At 48.0% G+C, this 14,710-nt stretch overlaps 8 protein-coding genes across 8 annotated transcripts; 2 read left to right on the forward strand and 6 right to left on the reverse strand.

Annotated features, from left to right (window-relative positions):
* Positions 1 to 1,024: 1,024 nt before the first annotated feature.
* M437DRAFT_45144 (endoglucanase A precursor) lies at positions 1,025 to 1,796 on the reverse strand (the record flags this gene model as incomplete). Its single annotated transcript, XM_041021030.1, has 2 exons — positions 1,025 to 1,544; positions 1,606 to 1,796. The coding sequence occupies 2 exons, from the start codon at positions 1,794 to 1,796 to the stop codon at positions 1,025 to 1,027; spliced, it is 711 nt and encodes a 236-aa protein (XP_040881449.1).
* A 2,162-nt stretch (positions 1,797 to 3,958) lies between these two features.
* On the reverse strand, positions 3,959 to 5,131 carry M437DRAFT_83362 (uncharacterized protein; the record flags this gene model as incomplete). Its single annotated transcript, XM_041027920.1, has 2 exons — positions 3,959 to 4,869; positions 4,927 to 5,131. The coding sequence occupies 2 exons, from the start codon at positions 5,129 to 5,131 to the stop codon at positions 3,959 to 3,961; spliced, it is 1,116 nt and encodes a 371-aa protein (XP_040881450.1).
* A 612-nt stretch (positions 5,132 to 5,743) lies between these two features.
* M437DRAFT_45347 (uncharacterized protein) lies at positions 5,744 to 6,361 on the reverse strand (the record flags this gene model as incomplete). Its single annotated transcript, XM_041021076.1, has 2 exons — positions 5,744 to 5,901; positions 5,932 to 6,361. 2 exons carry the CDS (start codon positions 6,359 to 6,361, stop codon positions 5,744 to 5,746), a joined length of 588 nt encoding a protein of 195 aa, XP_040881451.1.
* A 347-nt stretch (positions 6,362 to 6,708) lies between these two features.
* On the forward strand, positions 6,709 to 8,474 carry M437DRAFT_64968 (benzoate 4-monooxygenase cytochrome P450; the record flags this gene model as incomplete). The annotated part of the gene is made up of 6 exons (XM_041024517.1): positions 6,709 to 6,765; positions 6,815 to 7,551; positions 7,607 to 7,717; positions 7,769 to 8,039; positions 8,104 to 8,264; positions 8,315 to 8,474. 6 exons carry the CDS (start codon positions 6,709 to 6,711, stop codon positions 8,472 to 8,474), a joined length of 1,497 nt encoding a protein of 498 aa, XP_040881452.1.
* Positions 8,475 to 9,191: 717 nt separating this feature from the next.
* M437DRAFT_83364 (uncharacterized protein) lies at positions 9,192 to 9,708 on the reverse strand (the record flags this gene model as incomplete). The annotated part of the gene is made up of 2 exons (XM_041027921.1): positions 9,192 to 9,544; positions 9,597 to 9,708. The coding sequence occupies 2 exons, from the start codon at positions 9,706 to 9,708 to the stop codon at positions 9,192 to 9,194; spliced, it is 465 nt and encodes a 154-aa protein (XP_040881453.1).
* Positions 9,709 to 10,206: 498 nt separating this feature from the next.
* On the reverse strand, positions 10,207 to 10,737 carry M437DRAFT_83365 (uncharacterized protein; the record flags this gene model as incomplete). The annotated part of the gene is made up of 1 exon (XM_041027922.1): positions 10,207 to 10,737. One exon carries the CDS (start codon positions 10,735 to 10,737, stop codon positions 10,207 to 10,209), a length of 531 nt encoding a protein of 176 aa, XP_040881454.1.
* Positions 10,738 to 11,314: 577 nt separating this feature from the next.
* Positions 11,315 to 12,475, forward strand: M437DRAFT_64970 (uncharacterized protein; the record flags this gene model as incomplete). The annotated part of the gene is made up of 1 exon (XM_041024518.1): positions 11,315 to 12,475. One exon carries the CDS (start codon positions 11,315 to 11,317, stop codon positions 12,473 to 12,475), a length of 1,161 nt encoding a protein of 386 aa, XP_040881455.1.
* A 974-nt stretch (positions 12,476 to 13,449) lies between these two features.
* On the reverse strand, positions 13,450 to 13,923 carry M437DRAFT_11198 (kinase-like protein; the record flags this gene model as incomplete). The annotated part of the gene is made up of 1 exon (XM_041018600.1): positions 13,450 to 13,923. A coding segment is annotated over one exon (474 nt), but the record flags the coding sequence as incomplete, so codon positions are not given.
* Between the last annotated feature and the right edge of the window lie 787 nt (positions 13,924 to 14,710).

The raw sequence follows: 14,710 nt of genomic DNA on the forward strand, positions 1-14,710 counted from the left end.
CTGGTTGATTCTGACCATGTCATGCGCACACTGCGACGTCTTCTAGCCAGCGCCATGGCTTGACGCCCACGGAACCGTCGTGACGAAGGTAGACCCTCTCTTTTAGGCATGCCCTCCTCGAGAGTTTGAAAATGCAATAGTTGGTACGATGCGACGTTTGTCGTGTAACGGTTTGCTGGCTTTTTCTTACGGACACCTTAAATCTATATGGGGAGGTTGAGATGATACCTTTACCTGTTTTCCAAGCATGACATACGCAATCTATCAAGTTCTCGAGAAAAAAACAGGATATCTAAGTGTGGATCTTGCAGCTTTATACCACCTACGACATACATACTCTACTTCAGAAGTAGCAGCATAACAGACACGCAAAGTCTTTTTTTGGTTTTTCGCATAACTATAGAGTTTTACACAGACCGCTGCACACTTCTGCACTTATGCTTTTTACGCGTTTGCCAGTTTGGGGTATCTTGGACTTTTTTACCCCGTGACCAAGATGGTTCTGGACCTCAAGCCTTGTCTAGCACCTTGATGGCTGAGAAAGTCTAGATCAGAACCACTGTTCTTGAACAACAGTCTCGACCAATCGTTCCTTTGGGTTCTTGACTCGTGGTATCAGGGACTTTTGTGTTCTGACCATTCATCTAACCATCTCTCGAGGGCGTTGGCATGTTCGCGGCCTTGCCGGATACGCTTACGGTGTATACGATGTCGCAGCACGTGTGAAGTTAGAAGATGGTGAGTCTCTTGCATGTGTTGACAGAGGAGATAGGATGTTCCGTCGGAGTCGCCGCAAAGTACACTCGGTATCGCGGCAGAGAGGATGTTCATCCGCTGTTGCACATGATCTTGGCAATTCTTTCGTACAAAAGGAGACAGGTAGTGGCATTGCGCTTGCTGAGTTTTGTAGTTTTGACATTGAAAGAATTCCATAATCCTCCTCCACAGACTGGATCCATGGATCAACGTGCCTCTCCATAAGCATACCATCTGCACAACCTCCATTGTTCGTCCCACCACATTCCTACTTGTAAGCAGGAACCAAGCTGTACGACGAGGTAAGCTTAGCATTCGACCCGGTAAAAGGCTCAGTGCCAGCGCCCACAGAAACCAAATACTGGCTATCCTTGAATCCCTGGCTCTTGATCAAATAACTAAAGAAATCCATCAAGTCACCACTGAAGTTGCTGACATTCGCTCCGTTAGGAGTAAAGCTGTAAACCTCGTTCACACCATTGCTGCCATACCACAGCTTCCAAGAGTGGCCAGCAACGGTGACGGTAGCAATGGGCTTCCCGGTGGAAGAAATGGGTCCGGCACCTCCCAAGGCGGCGAGCCAGACCATGATTTCGTATTCATTCTTTCCGCCTGCGGTGCTGGAGGTGAAGATGTCGTAGGCGACGTCGGCGACGATGTTGGAGCCTGTCTGTGTCCAACTCCATTTTGTAGCCAAAGACTTGATCTTGGAGATTTGAACGGCGTTGGTCTTGGTAACGACGTTGGCGTAGGATTTTACTTGGCTGGAGCCACCGGCCCATGACCAACTGTTTGAGAAATATGTTAGACATACTTCTTCATGTGGGTTTGAGTGTCGGGGAGACTTACGTGGTCCACCAGTTCAGAGTGTTGCCACTCAGGCTGGTGATGTCGGAGCATTGGGAACCGGTGTAGCCGGAGATGCCCCAGAGGTCTTGGTACAGAGTGTAGGCACCGGTGACCTTGCTGTCCCACTGACCGCACTGTTGAGCGCGCTTCTCAATGGTGGCAGTAGGGGCGGCCGAGGCAACGCCCAGCATGACAGCAGCAGCAGTAATGAACTTCATGCTGTCGAAGACTGAGAATATCTAAGGATGAAGGAGAGTCGAGTTGAAGTTGGAAAACGAGTATGGTATACAAAGACAGCACCAGTCTGACTTTGGGTCGGGAAGAGAAGAAAATCGGTAGAAGTTGAAAGATGTGTGAGAAGAAAGACTGTTTTACAGATACTTGAACCTGGCTTATATACTCACGTACTGATGGACGGACGTGACGAAAAGATGTGATCCATGCTAGACACAAAAACGTGCTTTGCAGCCGACAGTCCACAGGGCATCGCGTTTCAAGACCTCTTCCAGAGCCGAGCAACAGCAGAAAGCCCTACTTACAGCCCTGCTCGTAGGCATAGCCTGTGTAGGATAAATTAATGACACGGAGGATAGAAGGTGGTTTCGTCAAAGAAGCTTTTGACCCGTGGCTTGTTTCATCTGCAGAGAACTAAACAAGGGTTCCCCGCGATTTCCGTCCAGCGAATGACATGGTCCGTGGCGTGGACAAGATAATTTTCCAAGCGAAGTGACAGCGACTTGATGTTACGGTTTGTGGAAGTTTTGTGATGGAAAAAATCTAGTCGTCTGGAAAAAGTGTAGAAAGGAGGGGATGTTGGTGATCAGGAGTCGTCAAAAGTTCAAGTGGTCGGGGCTCGGCTACGGGTGATTTGTTAAACTTTCTTGGTCGATTGATCAACGCCTCCCGCCTCTGGTATTCGCGAACTGTCTAGATATTGCTGCTTCACGACTACAAACATGTTTTGACTGTCAGCTCTAGCTCAGAGTGCTGAGAATGAACGCTGTCGTATAGCCAAGGACTTTGCCCTGCCTGTCGCATCGAGCAGGAGAAGTGCTCGGAGAGTTTCTCCGACAACTGCGAATCTGGATCAGATGTTTCAGAGACTTTGAGAGGCGTTCAATTCTTTTGTACTGTAGATCACTCGTATCCGTCAGAGTAGGCTTGCTAGTTTACCGCGACTAGACGAGGCTATAGGAGTGCTAGTAGCTACGTACTTGGACTACAGCAACTATATTGCAATTATCCACGTATACGCTACCGTGAAAGATGGCCGGACAAAGAAGCCCGTCCTTTTTTTCAAGGCCATCGATGGCGCGTGAGCATGTCCGCGGCACCTTGACTTGGCCTGATCCGTTGAGCCCGGGTTGATCCCGTGACGATTACCCATAGATGCGCGAGAATCGTTGTAGGGCGACTACAGCAACTCAGAGCGATGGCTCTAGCTGGGGTATTTGACTTTGGCAGCTCGAGACGATCGTGCTCAGTCGAAGGATTTGCTTTCGATAGAATATGCATGCATGTCTCTTCCTTCGCCCAAGCTCTTTTTCTGTATAGTCTTCGCGGACATATGAGAAGTGACACAGTGCGGGACTGGCGTACTGGCAGGCGTGAGCGATGTCGGTCGTGACAGCGAAGGACGCCGCGGAGGCACTTCTGATTAGCATATGGGACCACGACAAGTTACGGCCGCTACGAAGTGGTTGCATGCATTTGTTGAGGCTCTAATATGCATATCTGCAGATTGATCTATTGATCGGTCAGCTGGCACAAGTGGCCGGTGGGTGACAGAGATGGAGGAAGAGTCGTCTCAGATGGCTACGGCTGTTGGTTGCCGGGCGCATCCTTCCCACACAGCTGGGGTGAGTACAACTGCTTGACGGTTATATGCGTTCACAACCAGCGATCAGCCAGCGATCAGCCAGCAATGTCTCAGCAGATGAATGCCGGTGGCTCTCTTGGGTTGACGCGGTCCGCGGACGGGAGGATCGGGATCCTTCGTCGTCGCAAAGAGAATCAGGAGCGTCCGGAATGCTTGGCACAACCTCTGAACTTCAGCTCTTGCCGCATGCGGCCTTGTCACTCCGACTTGTTTGGAAGGTCTTCACCCCTGCTCAGATTCCGAGGCAGCTACTGGCAATGTTTGAAGACTGCAGTTGTGTTCAAATTGCGACATCTTTGTTGATACTGTTTGGTGTCTTCACTAGGCGTATCATTGATTGAACACCATATCTCGCTGCTATGCCATGAAACCTTCCTGAACAACCAGGATAATTACTGGGAGGTCCAAGCCGCATCCATCACCTTCTTTCCCAACTCGATTTTTCACCAATGTGAAAAACTTCATCCAATCTTCTCAGCCTTCCATATCTTCATCGTCATCCTCATGGACAAGCAGTTTCTCCCTGAATGCAAGCAGCTCCTCCCTAGTCTCAGACTTCTTGCCAACCTTGCGATCAACCTTCATAATAGCACTCTCATACTTAAGACCGACTCGCGAACCGCGCAAAGCATGGAAAGCGACCACTCCACGCACCGATCTGGGCAGGCGACGCTCGCCCTGAGAAGTGATGTATGCTTGGACTCGCTCAAGGGTTGGTGGTATCCAACTCGAGCCATCCGACATCTCAATCATTCTTCTGCGTTTCTGGACCTTGACTCGCTTGTAGGTGGGACTTGTGATTGTGGTGGCTGTAGACAAGGTAGGTGGAATCGATGAGAGACTGCTTGATGGAGCCGATAGTGATGATGAAGATTGCACCTCGGAGAAGTCGGTCAAGGTCGAGATGGCGCTTGAGGAAGCCGCAACGGACGTAGCAGAGCGGACCCCGACACTGGAGCCATGGCTATGCTCAGTAAGGTCGGTCAAGGTCGACATCGATGAAGAATCTTGTGCGTGGTCGTCCATTAGAGATGTCGAGTCTTCGTTGAAGTCGGCCAATGTTACTGAAGAGGCTGGAGATGGTACACCATATGACTTGTGCTCGCCTTTGGAAGATTTGGTGGGTGTCAATTTCTCTGCTGGCGAGTAGTCGAGTGTGACAGAAGAAGATGTTGATGCAGGTGTGAGGAGTCCAGATTCCATGTCTCGACCAAGGAGCTCCCGTGAGATCTCCGACATCTCAGTAAGTTCAGTCAGGGTCGAAGTGGTGGAGCCTGTGGTGGAGGCCGCAGATGATGCACACATTGCCTTGCGCGCACTCGAGGCGGAAGGCTGATCTGAAACAAAGTCCGGTACCTTACTCTCGAGATCATCGAGGAACATTCCTGGTCCATGTCAGTTTACTTCGTCTGGAGTTCAGATGACAGCAAAAAGATACTCACGCCAGAGGGCCCCACAAGGCGGACAGTTAAGCATGCCACATGGTCTCTTCTTCCTGCCTGCGCCAGATACCTTGAAGATCATTACCGCACTGCCATCGTGGCGATCGTGCTTCTTTCTCGCTCTGAGCGAACAGCCAGAATCAGACTCTGTTTCGTAAGCCCGCTGAATCTGGGGTATCGACTCGAGAAGTTTGCGGACGTTCATTTTGCAGTCAAGATTCGTATTGCTGGTGAAGGTTCGGTGAGACAGCTCTGAAATTGTTTTGATTCCATCGCAAGCTACTGAACGCGGTAAGTGAAGACGCGGTGATGGCTTCGGCATGATGACGCTAAGAATTTTCCGTTTCCGGAAATGGTCGTTCACGGAGAGGAACGCGTCAAAGAGAAATCTAGTGAAGAGCAAAATTCTATCGTATACTGGAGCTCCTCTATCAACTGAATGGTTTGAGTTGGTGATGCGGAGATATCGCTGCCGCCGTCTGGTTAATGTGCTTTGGGATATATGCAATTCTGGGCTGTTCCAGCCACCTATGGATGTATCAAGACAGAAACATTAAATGTCACCAGAGGAATGTTTGAGAGTTTCTTTGTCGAGACCATTTCTTTGTGTTCAAGTTCTTTCAACAAAGGATGAACCACCCCTCCGGACTGAACCCGGTTGCACATCACCCGCAGATTGTTTGCTTCCATCAAGGCCTGAAGAGAATCAATCAATCCTGATCTGAGTTGACTGTTTCAAATTGCTGATCGCTCGCCATTTCACAGATTCTATCTCCGATTATGTATGGCCGCCGAAGGGTTGCAATGCCTCTTCTGTCTACTGCGACAGTCGGTTTCCTAGATCCTCGTCTTGCGTCCATCTTGTTTGCTTTCCAGGCTCAGCAATCGGAGAATAGTACGCACCATTCTCGACAGCATCACGAGGTGCAGTGGCTCCCCACATCGAGTTTTTACTCCCATCCTTGGACGTCAACACTTTAGCGGTCGCCTAGACTGCCAACTAACCTGCCCATTCCAATTTCGAGGCCAAATCTGTCGCGACTACTCCTGGATGGATGGCGATTGACGGCACTGTAGGATGCCTCCGCGCAAGTTGGGTTGCATACAACACCTGAGCAAGCTTGCTTTGTCCATAGCGCCTCCAGCGAGCCCCGAAACCATATTCCTGTTTTGTTTTGAGGTCTTCGAAGGCAATTCTCTTGCCGGATGGAGCAAGCATCAGACCTTCTGATGTGGTATTTATGATACGTGCGTCTACAGAGGAAGATGCGGTGGTAGTGAGTATAGGCAACAAGTACTTTGTCAGCGAAGCATGACCAAGGAAGTTTGTCGCACATTGAAACTCGTAGCCATCGAGACTTGACTTAACAGGGGATAGAGCAGCTTTAAGCCAAGATGAAACATATTGCGCAGATAGTATGAAGATAATCGGCATCATTTATATGTTCCCAATGCGGCAAGAGATGCTGGTCTCCCCGCTTCTTTGCCGCTTCCCGCGTGGTGTGATGTCCCTGTGCAAGGCCAAGACTCCATATTATATTGCACGAGTGCAGCGAATAATCTATCACCACTATCGGCTGCTCCTTCTCTCACGAGGCAAAGACAAATCAGGTATGGCCACATCACAAGAATCTTTTTACGCCTGCGAATATATAAGCCCATGGCCAGTCTAACATAATCCATCATCCTCTTGCTTATGAGGTACACGTGAAACATGCTCTAGGTCTAAGGCGGGGAGGAAACTCAAAATCAGTTCGAGATAAACACTCTCATTCTTCCAAGATGAACGACGACTCTATGGTAACCTCGTGGCCTCCCTCATCAATCGCGTTAGGACTGGTAAGTCAGGACCCCAGGAGCAGATCTAATCACGTCTAAAATTTTCTAGACCGTCATCGCTTATATCACATACTGGATCATATCGTATCTTCAACATCCTCTGTATAAGTTTCCTGGCCCTTTTCTAGCATCCATCAGCAACATCCCACACTGCCTGAGTTTTCTCCGAGGCAGACAGCCCTACGATCGTCTCGCACTTCACGAGAGATACGGTCCAGTAGTCCGGACATCACCAAACGAACTCTCCTTCAATACTTCTCAATCATGGAAAGACATATACGGCTCCAGACCAGGACATCAAGTCTTCCGCAAAAGCCCTTTTTATGAAGGTGCGAGTTTTGATGGGAAAACACTTTCGATAATCAGTGAAACAGATCCGGCAAATCATAAGAAGATGCGAGCACAACTCAGCAATGCGTTTTCGGATAAGAGTCTTAGGGAGCAGGAAGGGTTGGTCAACGAACCTATTGACTTGTTTATCGATCAGATTGGGAAACTGGGTGATTGTCCTCAAGGCATTGATATCGTTATGTGGTTTAACCTTATGACTTTTGATATCATTGGCAGCTTGGCTTTTGGAGAATCGTTTGGGGGATTAGAGTCCGCGAAGTCTCATGAATGGATTCAACTGGCCGTCGGATCTATGAAACAAGGAGCTCTAGGAGACTCTTTGGGTCGCTATCCTACTATCGCAGCTCTGGTAAAAAAGCTTTTTCCTGGAGTGATTGACAAAATTCTTCAGGATACTCGCAAGCATGACGCACATACGAAGGATCTTGTGAGAAGGTGACGATTTTCTTTCTTCAAGTCTTGTTCATGTGAGTGTGCTGATCTCGTCTAGACGTTTGCAGAAAAACTCAGATCGACCAGACTTTTTGACACGCATAATCGAAGAACGTGAAATGCACATCATTTCCGAATCGCAGATCGCCGCTCACTCCTCTGACTTCATGTAAGCAGATAACCTCTTGACGTACAGTTACGCGTCGTTGACACGGCATAGCATTGCTGGAAGCGAAACAACCGCAACCACATTATCTTGCGCTACATACTACCTCCTACGCGATAATGTACTATACGACAAACTGCGCACAGAGATCCGTAGTGCTTTCCCTAGCTACGAAGACATCAACTCTGCCTCAGCTTCAAGGCTCAAGCTTGTCAATGCAATCTGTCTCGAAGCTATGCGCATGTATCCTCCACTTCCATTCGCTCTGCCTCGAGTTGTCCCACAGGGTGGGGATACTGTGGATGGGCATGTGCTTCCCGAAGGCGTAAGTTGAGATTCGGTCCATGGTTCAAGCATTACTGTTCCTGACGTTCTCTTTGTGACTACAGATTACTGTGTCTACAAATCCATTCGCCGCTTCCATGTCTTCCGCCAACTTTAAAGACCCTTTCACCTTCGCACCTGAGCGCTGGCTAGACAACAAGGACCAAGACGACCTAGACGCATCCCAGCCTTTCTCGTATGGTTCACGAGCTTGCATGGGACGAAGGTAAAACCCTAACGTGCCTACTATCAAGTACGTAACTAATATCTCGGCAGTCTGGCATGGACAGAACTTAACCTCACGATGTGCAAGTTGCACTACAAGTACGATCTTGAACTTGTCAATACGAATCTGGACTGGCATAGGGACTCAAAGATGCATATTGTGTGGCATAAACCTGCGATGATGGTCCGTGTGAGAGCTCGGCCAGACTAGATCTTGCTTTTGTGGAATGGTCAACATAGCTGTATAAGCACTTCTTGAAGACTGCAAGGATTTGTTTTGCTGTAGGCAGTGGACATCCTAGAAGGGACACCCTCATCTGATCTTTTGACGTATATAAGCACTTACTGGATCATGAAACGAAGTGCGAATCACTTGACGATCATCATCTTCGAGAGACAAGGGGTCGCAGACCTCAATCAATGGTGTGTGGTGTTGTCATAAATGTCAAGAATCAGCTGAGTCAAACGCACTAAGGGGAGACAGGAGGTCGGCGACCCTCACGTGATTGAACGCCTATCTCAGATGGTCGTGAAGCGTGGTGAAGGCCTTGTGAGTAGGCACAAGATCATGAGGGGGTTTGACAAGGGACGTTGAAGATTCACACTGACTTTATCCAGCTTGGAGCGGAGAATGATCAGAAGCATGATAGAGGATTGATTGCAATCCAGGTCGTCAATGACCTTGTGCTTGCTGTGTATGAAGTGCCTTGACAAACCGAAGTGTACTCCCTGAGCGCCATCCCAAATGCTCGTCGTGATGCGCACAACCATTCTGTGACCGAAACCAGAGACGAAAGAGAAAAGCAGCTCCGTGCTCAGTAGAGACTGTAGGAGTTGACGCCGCCGTGAACCTCCTCATTGTACCGAGCAGTACGCCATACCACCTAAAGGGGTTAATAAGAAGCTAGAAACGGCAACCTCCTGGAGTTTAGACAGCAGGATTGGTGGGAGCACTCAAGGAAGCCCAAAGTACCTTCCAGGAGACAGGAGGGGTAGGAGGGCGAGAGATAGGCTCAGGCTTAGGACCGAGAGCATCGTCGACGGTCTCAGAAGTGGGAGGCTCAGGGACAGGCTCAGGCTTGGGAATGGGAGCAGACAGGAAACAATGAGAAGAAGTGGTCTTGACAGGAGCCTTGTTGTTCTTGGTGCTGGGAGTGGGAGGCATAGCCTCGGTGTCGATGTTGTTACTGTTGCTGTTGCTTCTGTTGCTACTGCTGTCGTGAGTGGCAGGCTTGTCGCGGAGATCAGCCTCGACGACGAAGATGGAAGTAGAGAACATGGCTAAGAGCAAAGTGAGCTTATATACAAGTACGAGCGCTGCGCATGTGATCACCTTGGGCAGAAGCAGACTGTTTTGCGATCAAGGCTCTGCAGAAACTTGTGTAGAGCATGCGCAATGCTGAGGACAGACGCTTGTGTTTGTTTTGGATACTGATTGGACGCATGTGGAAGTGAAACGAGCAGTCTGCTGTTTGACCTGGAGAGAATGATGAGGTCGCGTAAGTACAGCAGTCAAGTTTGTTGTGTGATCAAAGTCACGGAATATTCGCTTTTGGCAAGGCAACCACGAAACGATACGGATGGCCTTGTCTCGATATCTCACTTGCGACCACGATCAGATATTCACTTTTCTGTAGTTCTGCAAAGTGTCACTGACAGGCAACCATTCATAAGATGATCAGCGCGGTAGCCGTCGTATTCATCGATAAAATTACGAATTTGATTTCAAAACAACTATCAAGCAGAAGACCTTGATCGAAGACGAATGTCACTACTATGCAGACAGGACCAATAATATCAATTTGAAAAGAAAATCGTTCGAAAAGGATGCACGTCTGCTTGATCTGGATTGCTCATACTTTGATCATTACACTAAGCCCGCCATTGAAAGGCTCAACAATACGGATTGGGATCATTCTCGAGCTACTGGGTACTCTCAACTCTCAAATCATACGAATACCACCATTCTTTCTCGACTTGCGCTCAGCAAGCCTTTCAGCAACCTTGAAGTCTCTTTTGTACGAGTAATACCTGACAACGGCAGGCTTGACCACCTTGTGGGTACCGGGACTCAACATACCATGCTTGTCATTTGACTTGAGGAGTTTACGAGCTTGACGGCCGAAGTCACCTTTTTGGTATCCTTCCGGCAATTCAGACTCAGTTGTGATGTCTTCAGTGGCATCGCTCATCTCCTCCATTACTTGAGTCATCATCTTAGCAGCTTTGAGCGTTGCCTTTCTGTTCCTCTTGAACAGGTTGTATTGTCTTCGGCTCAGACCTTCGGGCGTGCGAGGAAGGATCTCTTCATCTTCAGCCATAGGCTCATCCTTGGGAAAAGGAGAAGAAGGGACCAATGGGGAAGCCGGATCCTTAGGTGTAGATGGAACGCTAGGTGTAGATGGAACATTAGGTGTTGAAGGAAAATCAAACGTACCAGCGCTGATAGGAGAACTTGTGCCGTAGTCAGTCATTTTGTCGCCAGGACTTATACGAGGTTCGGTAGCGCAAAGCCAGGTCGGCTAGGTCATTCTGAACATTATAAACTCTTTTGCCCGAGCAAACAAAGAAATTTGTTGACAGATCCGAAGGCATCGACACAATGAGGGTTCTGGATGGAAGAACAAAGACGATGTGGCAAAGACAAAGAAGGGAAGCTGTATACTGCGCTTTCTTTGTTGAGGAAGCACTTGAGCATTGTCTGATCCTCGGATGGCATCGCCCTCATTGACTTGCAGAGGACATGATCCTTTGATCATTATACGTCCCTCCTGGGTCGGCCTTTGAGTACTGCTTTGAACTCCCAGACTAGTAGACAGTCTATTGTGCGACCTCTTTGAGGGCATTTGGAAGTTCTTGATTAGAACAATGCTCAAAGCAGCAATTGACAATGGACAGGGGCTAGGACCCATGTCACACAGACTAGCTCGCAAACATTATTATATTCGACGAAGGACAGGGTTACCTCATTTCTAATCGGCAATTGGAAACCCACACTCCAAATTCAACCATCCACAAAACAACCACACAAACCAAATCCCAGGAAACAAGATGCCATTCAAAGCCAAGGTTGACGCCAATGGCAAGAAGCAAAAGTTCGACCGCAACGTTGCCTTGGAGAACAGACTCCTTAATGATTTCAACATTCCCAGAGATGTAGTCTTTAGTTGGAATAGAGAACAGCAAAGTGCCGAACTCGAGAGACTCGAAGGTAGGGCTGCTCGTAGTCGCGAGGTTGTGCAGGATGAACTTCTTGCTGAAGCTCGTGAGAACTTTGTTCCTCCTCCCAATCCTCCTGCCCCTGCTGCTGTTGAAGCTGCTGAGGCTGAAGCTGCTGCTCCTCTTGAGCAGGTTGACACTAAAGCTGAACATCCCACCGCTATGGACATTGATGAACAAGAGGCTGTCGACAGACTCCTCGAAGCCGCAGAGTCTCCCAATTTTAATCATGATTGGCTGCTCCAACAGCCAATGCAACCTCCAACTGCTGGACAGATGTCCGCTGAGGCTATAGAGATGTCGTCTCAGCTCCTGGATCCGCTTGATGACCAGACCCGTGAGCAACTTAGCAATATGTCTCATGAACAGCAGGTAGCCAGAGTTCAAGAGATTCTTGCTGAACAATGGAGCCTCCTAATGACTCCTCCCGAACAGCCACCAGCAGGTAATTCATTGGCCAATATTCCTGCTGACCTCCACCCTGTGGCTAGTCAACTTCCTATCCACCTCCAAAGCCTGATCGCAGGAACCGATGAATATGCTCAACGCATGGTTCTTGGAATGCCCGAGCCCGAGATGTACCGCCAACTGTACAGAGGACTAAGAACGAGAATCTCGCAATACAACCAACATCGCGAACAACTCAGACGCCAAATCGAACGAGATGCTCTGCTTTCTCTCAACCCTTATGTAAGTAACTGGCTCCAAGGCACAGATATCACTACACAACAAACCTACCTCGGCTCTGACTGGTTCCACCGTTATGCATTTTTGGTAGACAACAACATGCTCACTCACATTCGAAACTGGGGTCCCTATGGTGGACCTCCGGTTTCTGTGCCTGAAGATCTTCGCGCTACTGAACAGATTGCCATGCGACATAATAGGAACACTGATCGTCACGCTTGGGTGTACTCTGCTGAAAGAGTGCAGTGGATCAGGTGGGTCATGAGAAACCGCGAGGCATTCAATCGCGCAAGGAGAAATCGCTAGACGAGAAAATCCCTCTTCCTGACATGACTGCTGTCACTGGAAGACGTCCAATCTAGACTTCTGGCGTTTTGGCGTTGCAGGTAAGTCTTTCCACTGTTTACTGTATTGAAATATGACTTTTCGTTTTTCTTTTTACCCGTGTTCATCTCGTCCCCTTTCCAATCATTCCATCTATTATATTCTCGTGACTTGATCTGCTCGAAAACATCCATATATGCCCATTTTTCCTTTTTTTTCTATGCCATGCTTGGCCGCATTTGTAAAGTCTTCTATGTTAGTACTACTAAAGTTAGCTTTTAAAACTTAGAAGTCTTTATATATATAGAAGTATGCCGCTTTCAGACATTTACTCCAAGAAAATAAAAGAGGTTGAAATCTTATAAGATTTTTAATATTTCATTCTATAGATAATCTACCCTTTGTCTATATCAACATAGACTTTCTAAATATAAAACAATGTCTCTTACCATATTAGGCAACTAAAGCAGAGTTTTTTGCCTTTTATAAAACACTACCAAATCTTAGTAGATTAAAGAATGCAAGGTTTTGTTATCTTTCATCACTGTTTTATTGACAATGCCAAAATCAATGACTAGACATAGTACATAACAATAGTCTTGGCAAAGGATCACAAAAAAAAAAAAGAAACAAGCAAGTCACTGTTCGGCAAGTGCTTTCCAAGAGCTTGTCTATTTTTAAGACTTTGTTCGTGTGGTCTGGGCAGGGAAGATCAGCCCTTTGGCAATACGAGATCTGGTATAGGACTAAAATTGGCGAGGCTTGTTTTTCGTCCGCTCGAATGCTGGTGCCTTGAATGCGGAAGAAGCAAAGACGTGTATTCCATTGTGGAATGTCAATCTTGAGTAAATTCGGCAAGGGACAGAAACACAGGCTGGAGGAATATTCTAATTGGCAATGAAGGGTATCTGCTGCGACGCACCTTCATCTCGCGATAGAGCAGCATCTCTTTCCCGCTCAATCGCAACCCTGACTTCCTCCATACTGTTGAACCTTCCACTCCAACATCCCTTCACAACATCCCCCAGTATCTTCAATCCCTTCGTATCAGGAAATCTTCTCTTCACAATTCTTTTCTTGATCTCTTCCCAATCCCTTGGTTCCTCTAATTCAGGCCAGATCGGTTTTCCAGATACTATCGCGTACACCGCCATTCCAAAGGCGAAGATCTCTGTTGCCGGAGAAACACCATTTTCTTTGACGAAGTCGGTGCCATTGGGAGTGAACAAACGGTATCTGTAGCGATAGGAGCAATGCGAAGGACTTCCATCCACAGATGCACCGCCCCAATCTCCAACTTTAAGATCGAGATTGCCGCTGAGCAAGAAATTGAGAGGATGGATGTCAGAGTGTAAGATCCCTAATCTGTGTGCGAAACAAAGGGCTTCGGCGGTTTGGAGTGTCCATTTGTACAGTAGAGCTTCGCTTGGTGGGGTTGCGGTGTTGAGGAGCCAATCTTGAAGGTTTCCTCCTTCTGCGAGTTCCAGAATTAGACCAGAGGGAATATCGGTGTGAATGCCATGGTAGGTTAATAAACTAGACGGTGCATCGGGTGCAGCAGAAAAGCGTTCGTAGACGTCCTTTTCGACGGGGAAAAGTGTACTCGCAAAGTGTGGATGTACAGATTTGCAGATCAGAGATGTTGTCGCGTTGGCCTGAGGAGGCAGTAGGTAGATTGTCGATGTATGGCCATGACTATTCGGTAGACGTGTAAATGTCTCAGTTGTTGTCAAAATCAGAAAATACAGACAAGCAACGGCGATAAGAATTTGCCATAGCATTGCGAGCAAGCAAAACCAGCGACAGCCATGGTCCAAGAACTATATTCATCATCCTGAGGCATGGCAAAGTCTTGTATTCGACATGAACGATTCAGGAGGATCTGGGTTGTGCGCCACGAACCACGCGTCTTTTGACTTTTGAAATCTCACCATCACAGATCAACAAATCCAATCATCTTTTGGGAATAGACGAGCAAGAATTCGGGCGTTTTGAGCAGATTGCTGTGCTCCCAACTCTGCTGCCTGCCGCCTAATTTTGCAGGTGTACGTGGTGGCTGCCAGCCAAATCGATCATGCGCTCAGGGTACGAGTTCTAGCGTCAACGCCTTGCACAGCCAATCAAACAGAGCAAACACTAGAACACCTAGAACTATTACCACCTTCCGGAATGGTTGTCGCTGACTCTTCAAAAGCAGCCAACTCGATGAATATCACG

This window comes from Aureobasidium melanogenum (genome assembly GCF_000721775.1).
Source record: "Aureobasidium melanogenum CBS 110374 unplaced genomic scaffold scaffold_6, whole genome shotgun sequence".
Classification (NCBI taxonomy): domain Eukaryota; kingdom Fungi; phylum Ascomycota; class Dothideomycetes; order Dothideales; family Saccotheciaceae; genus Aureobasidium; species Aureobasidium melanogenum.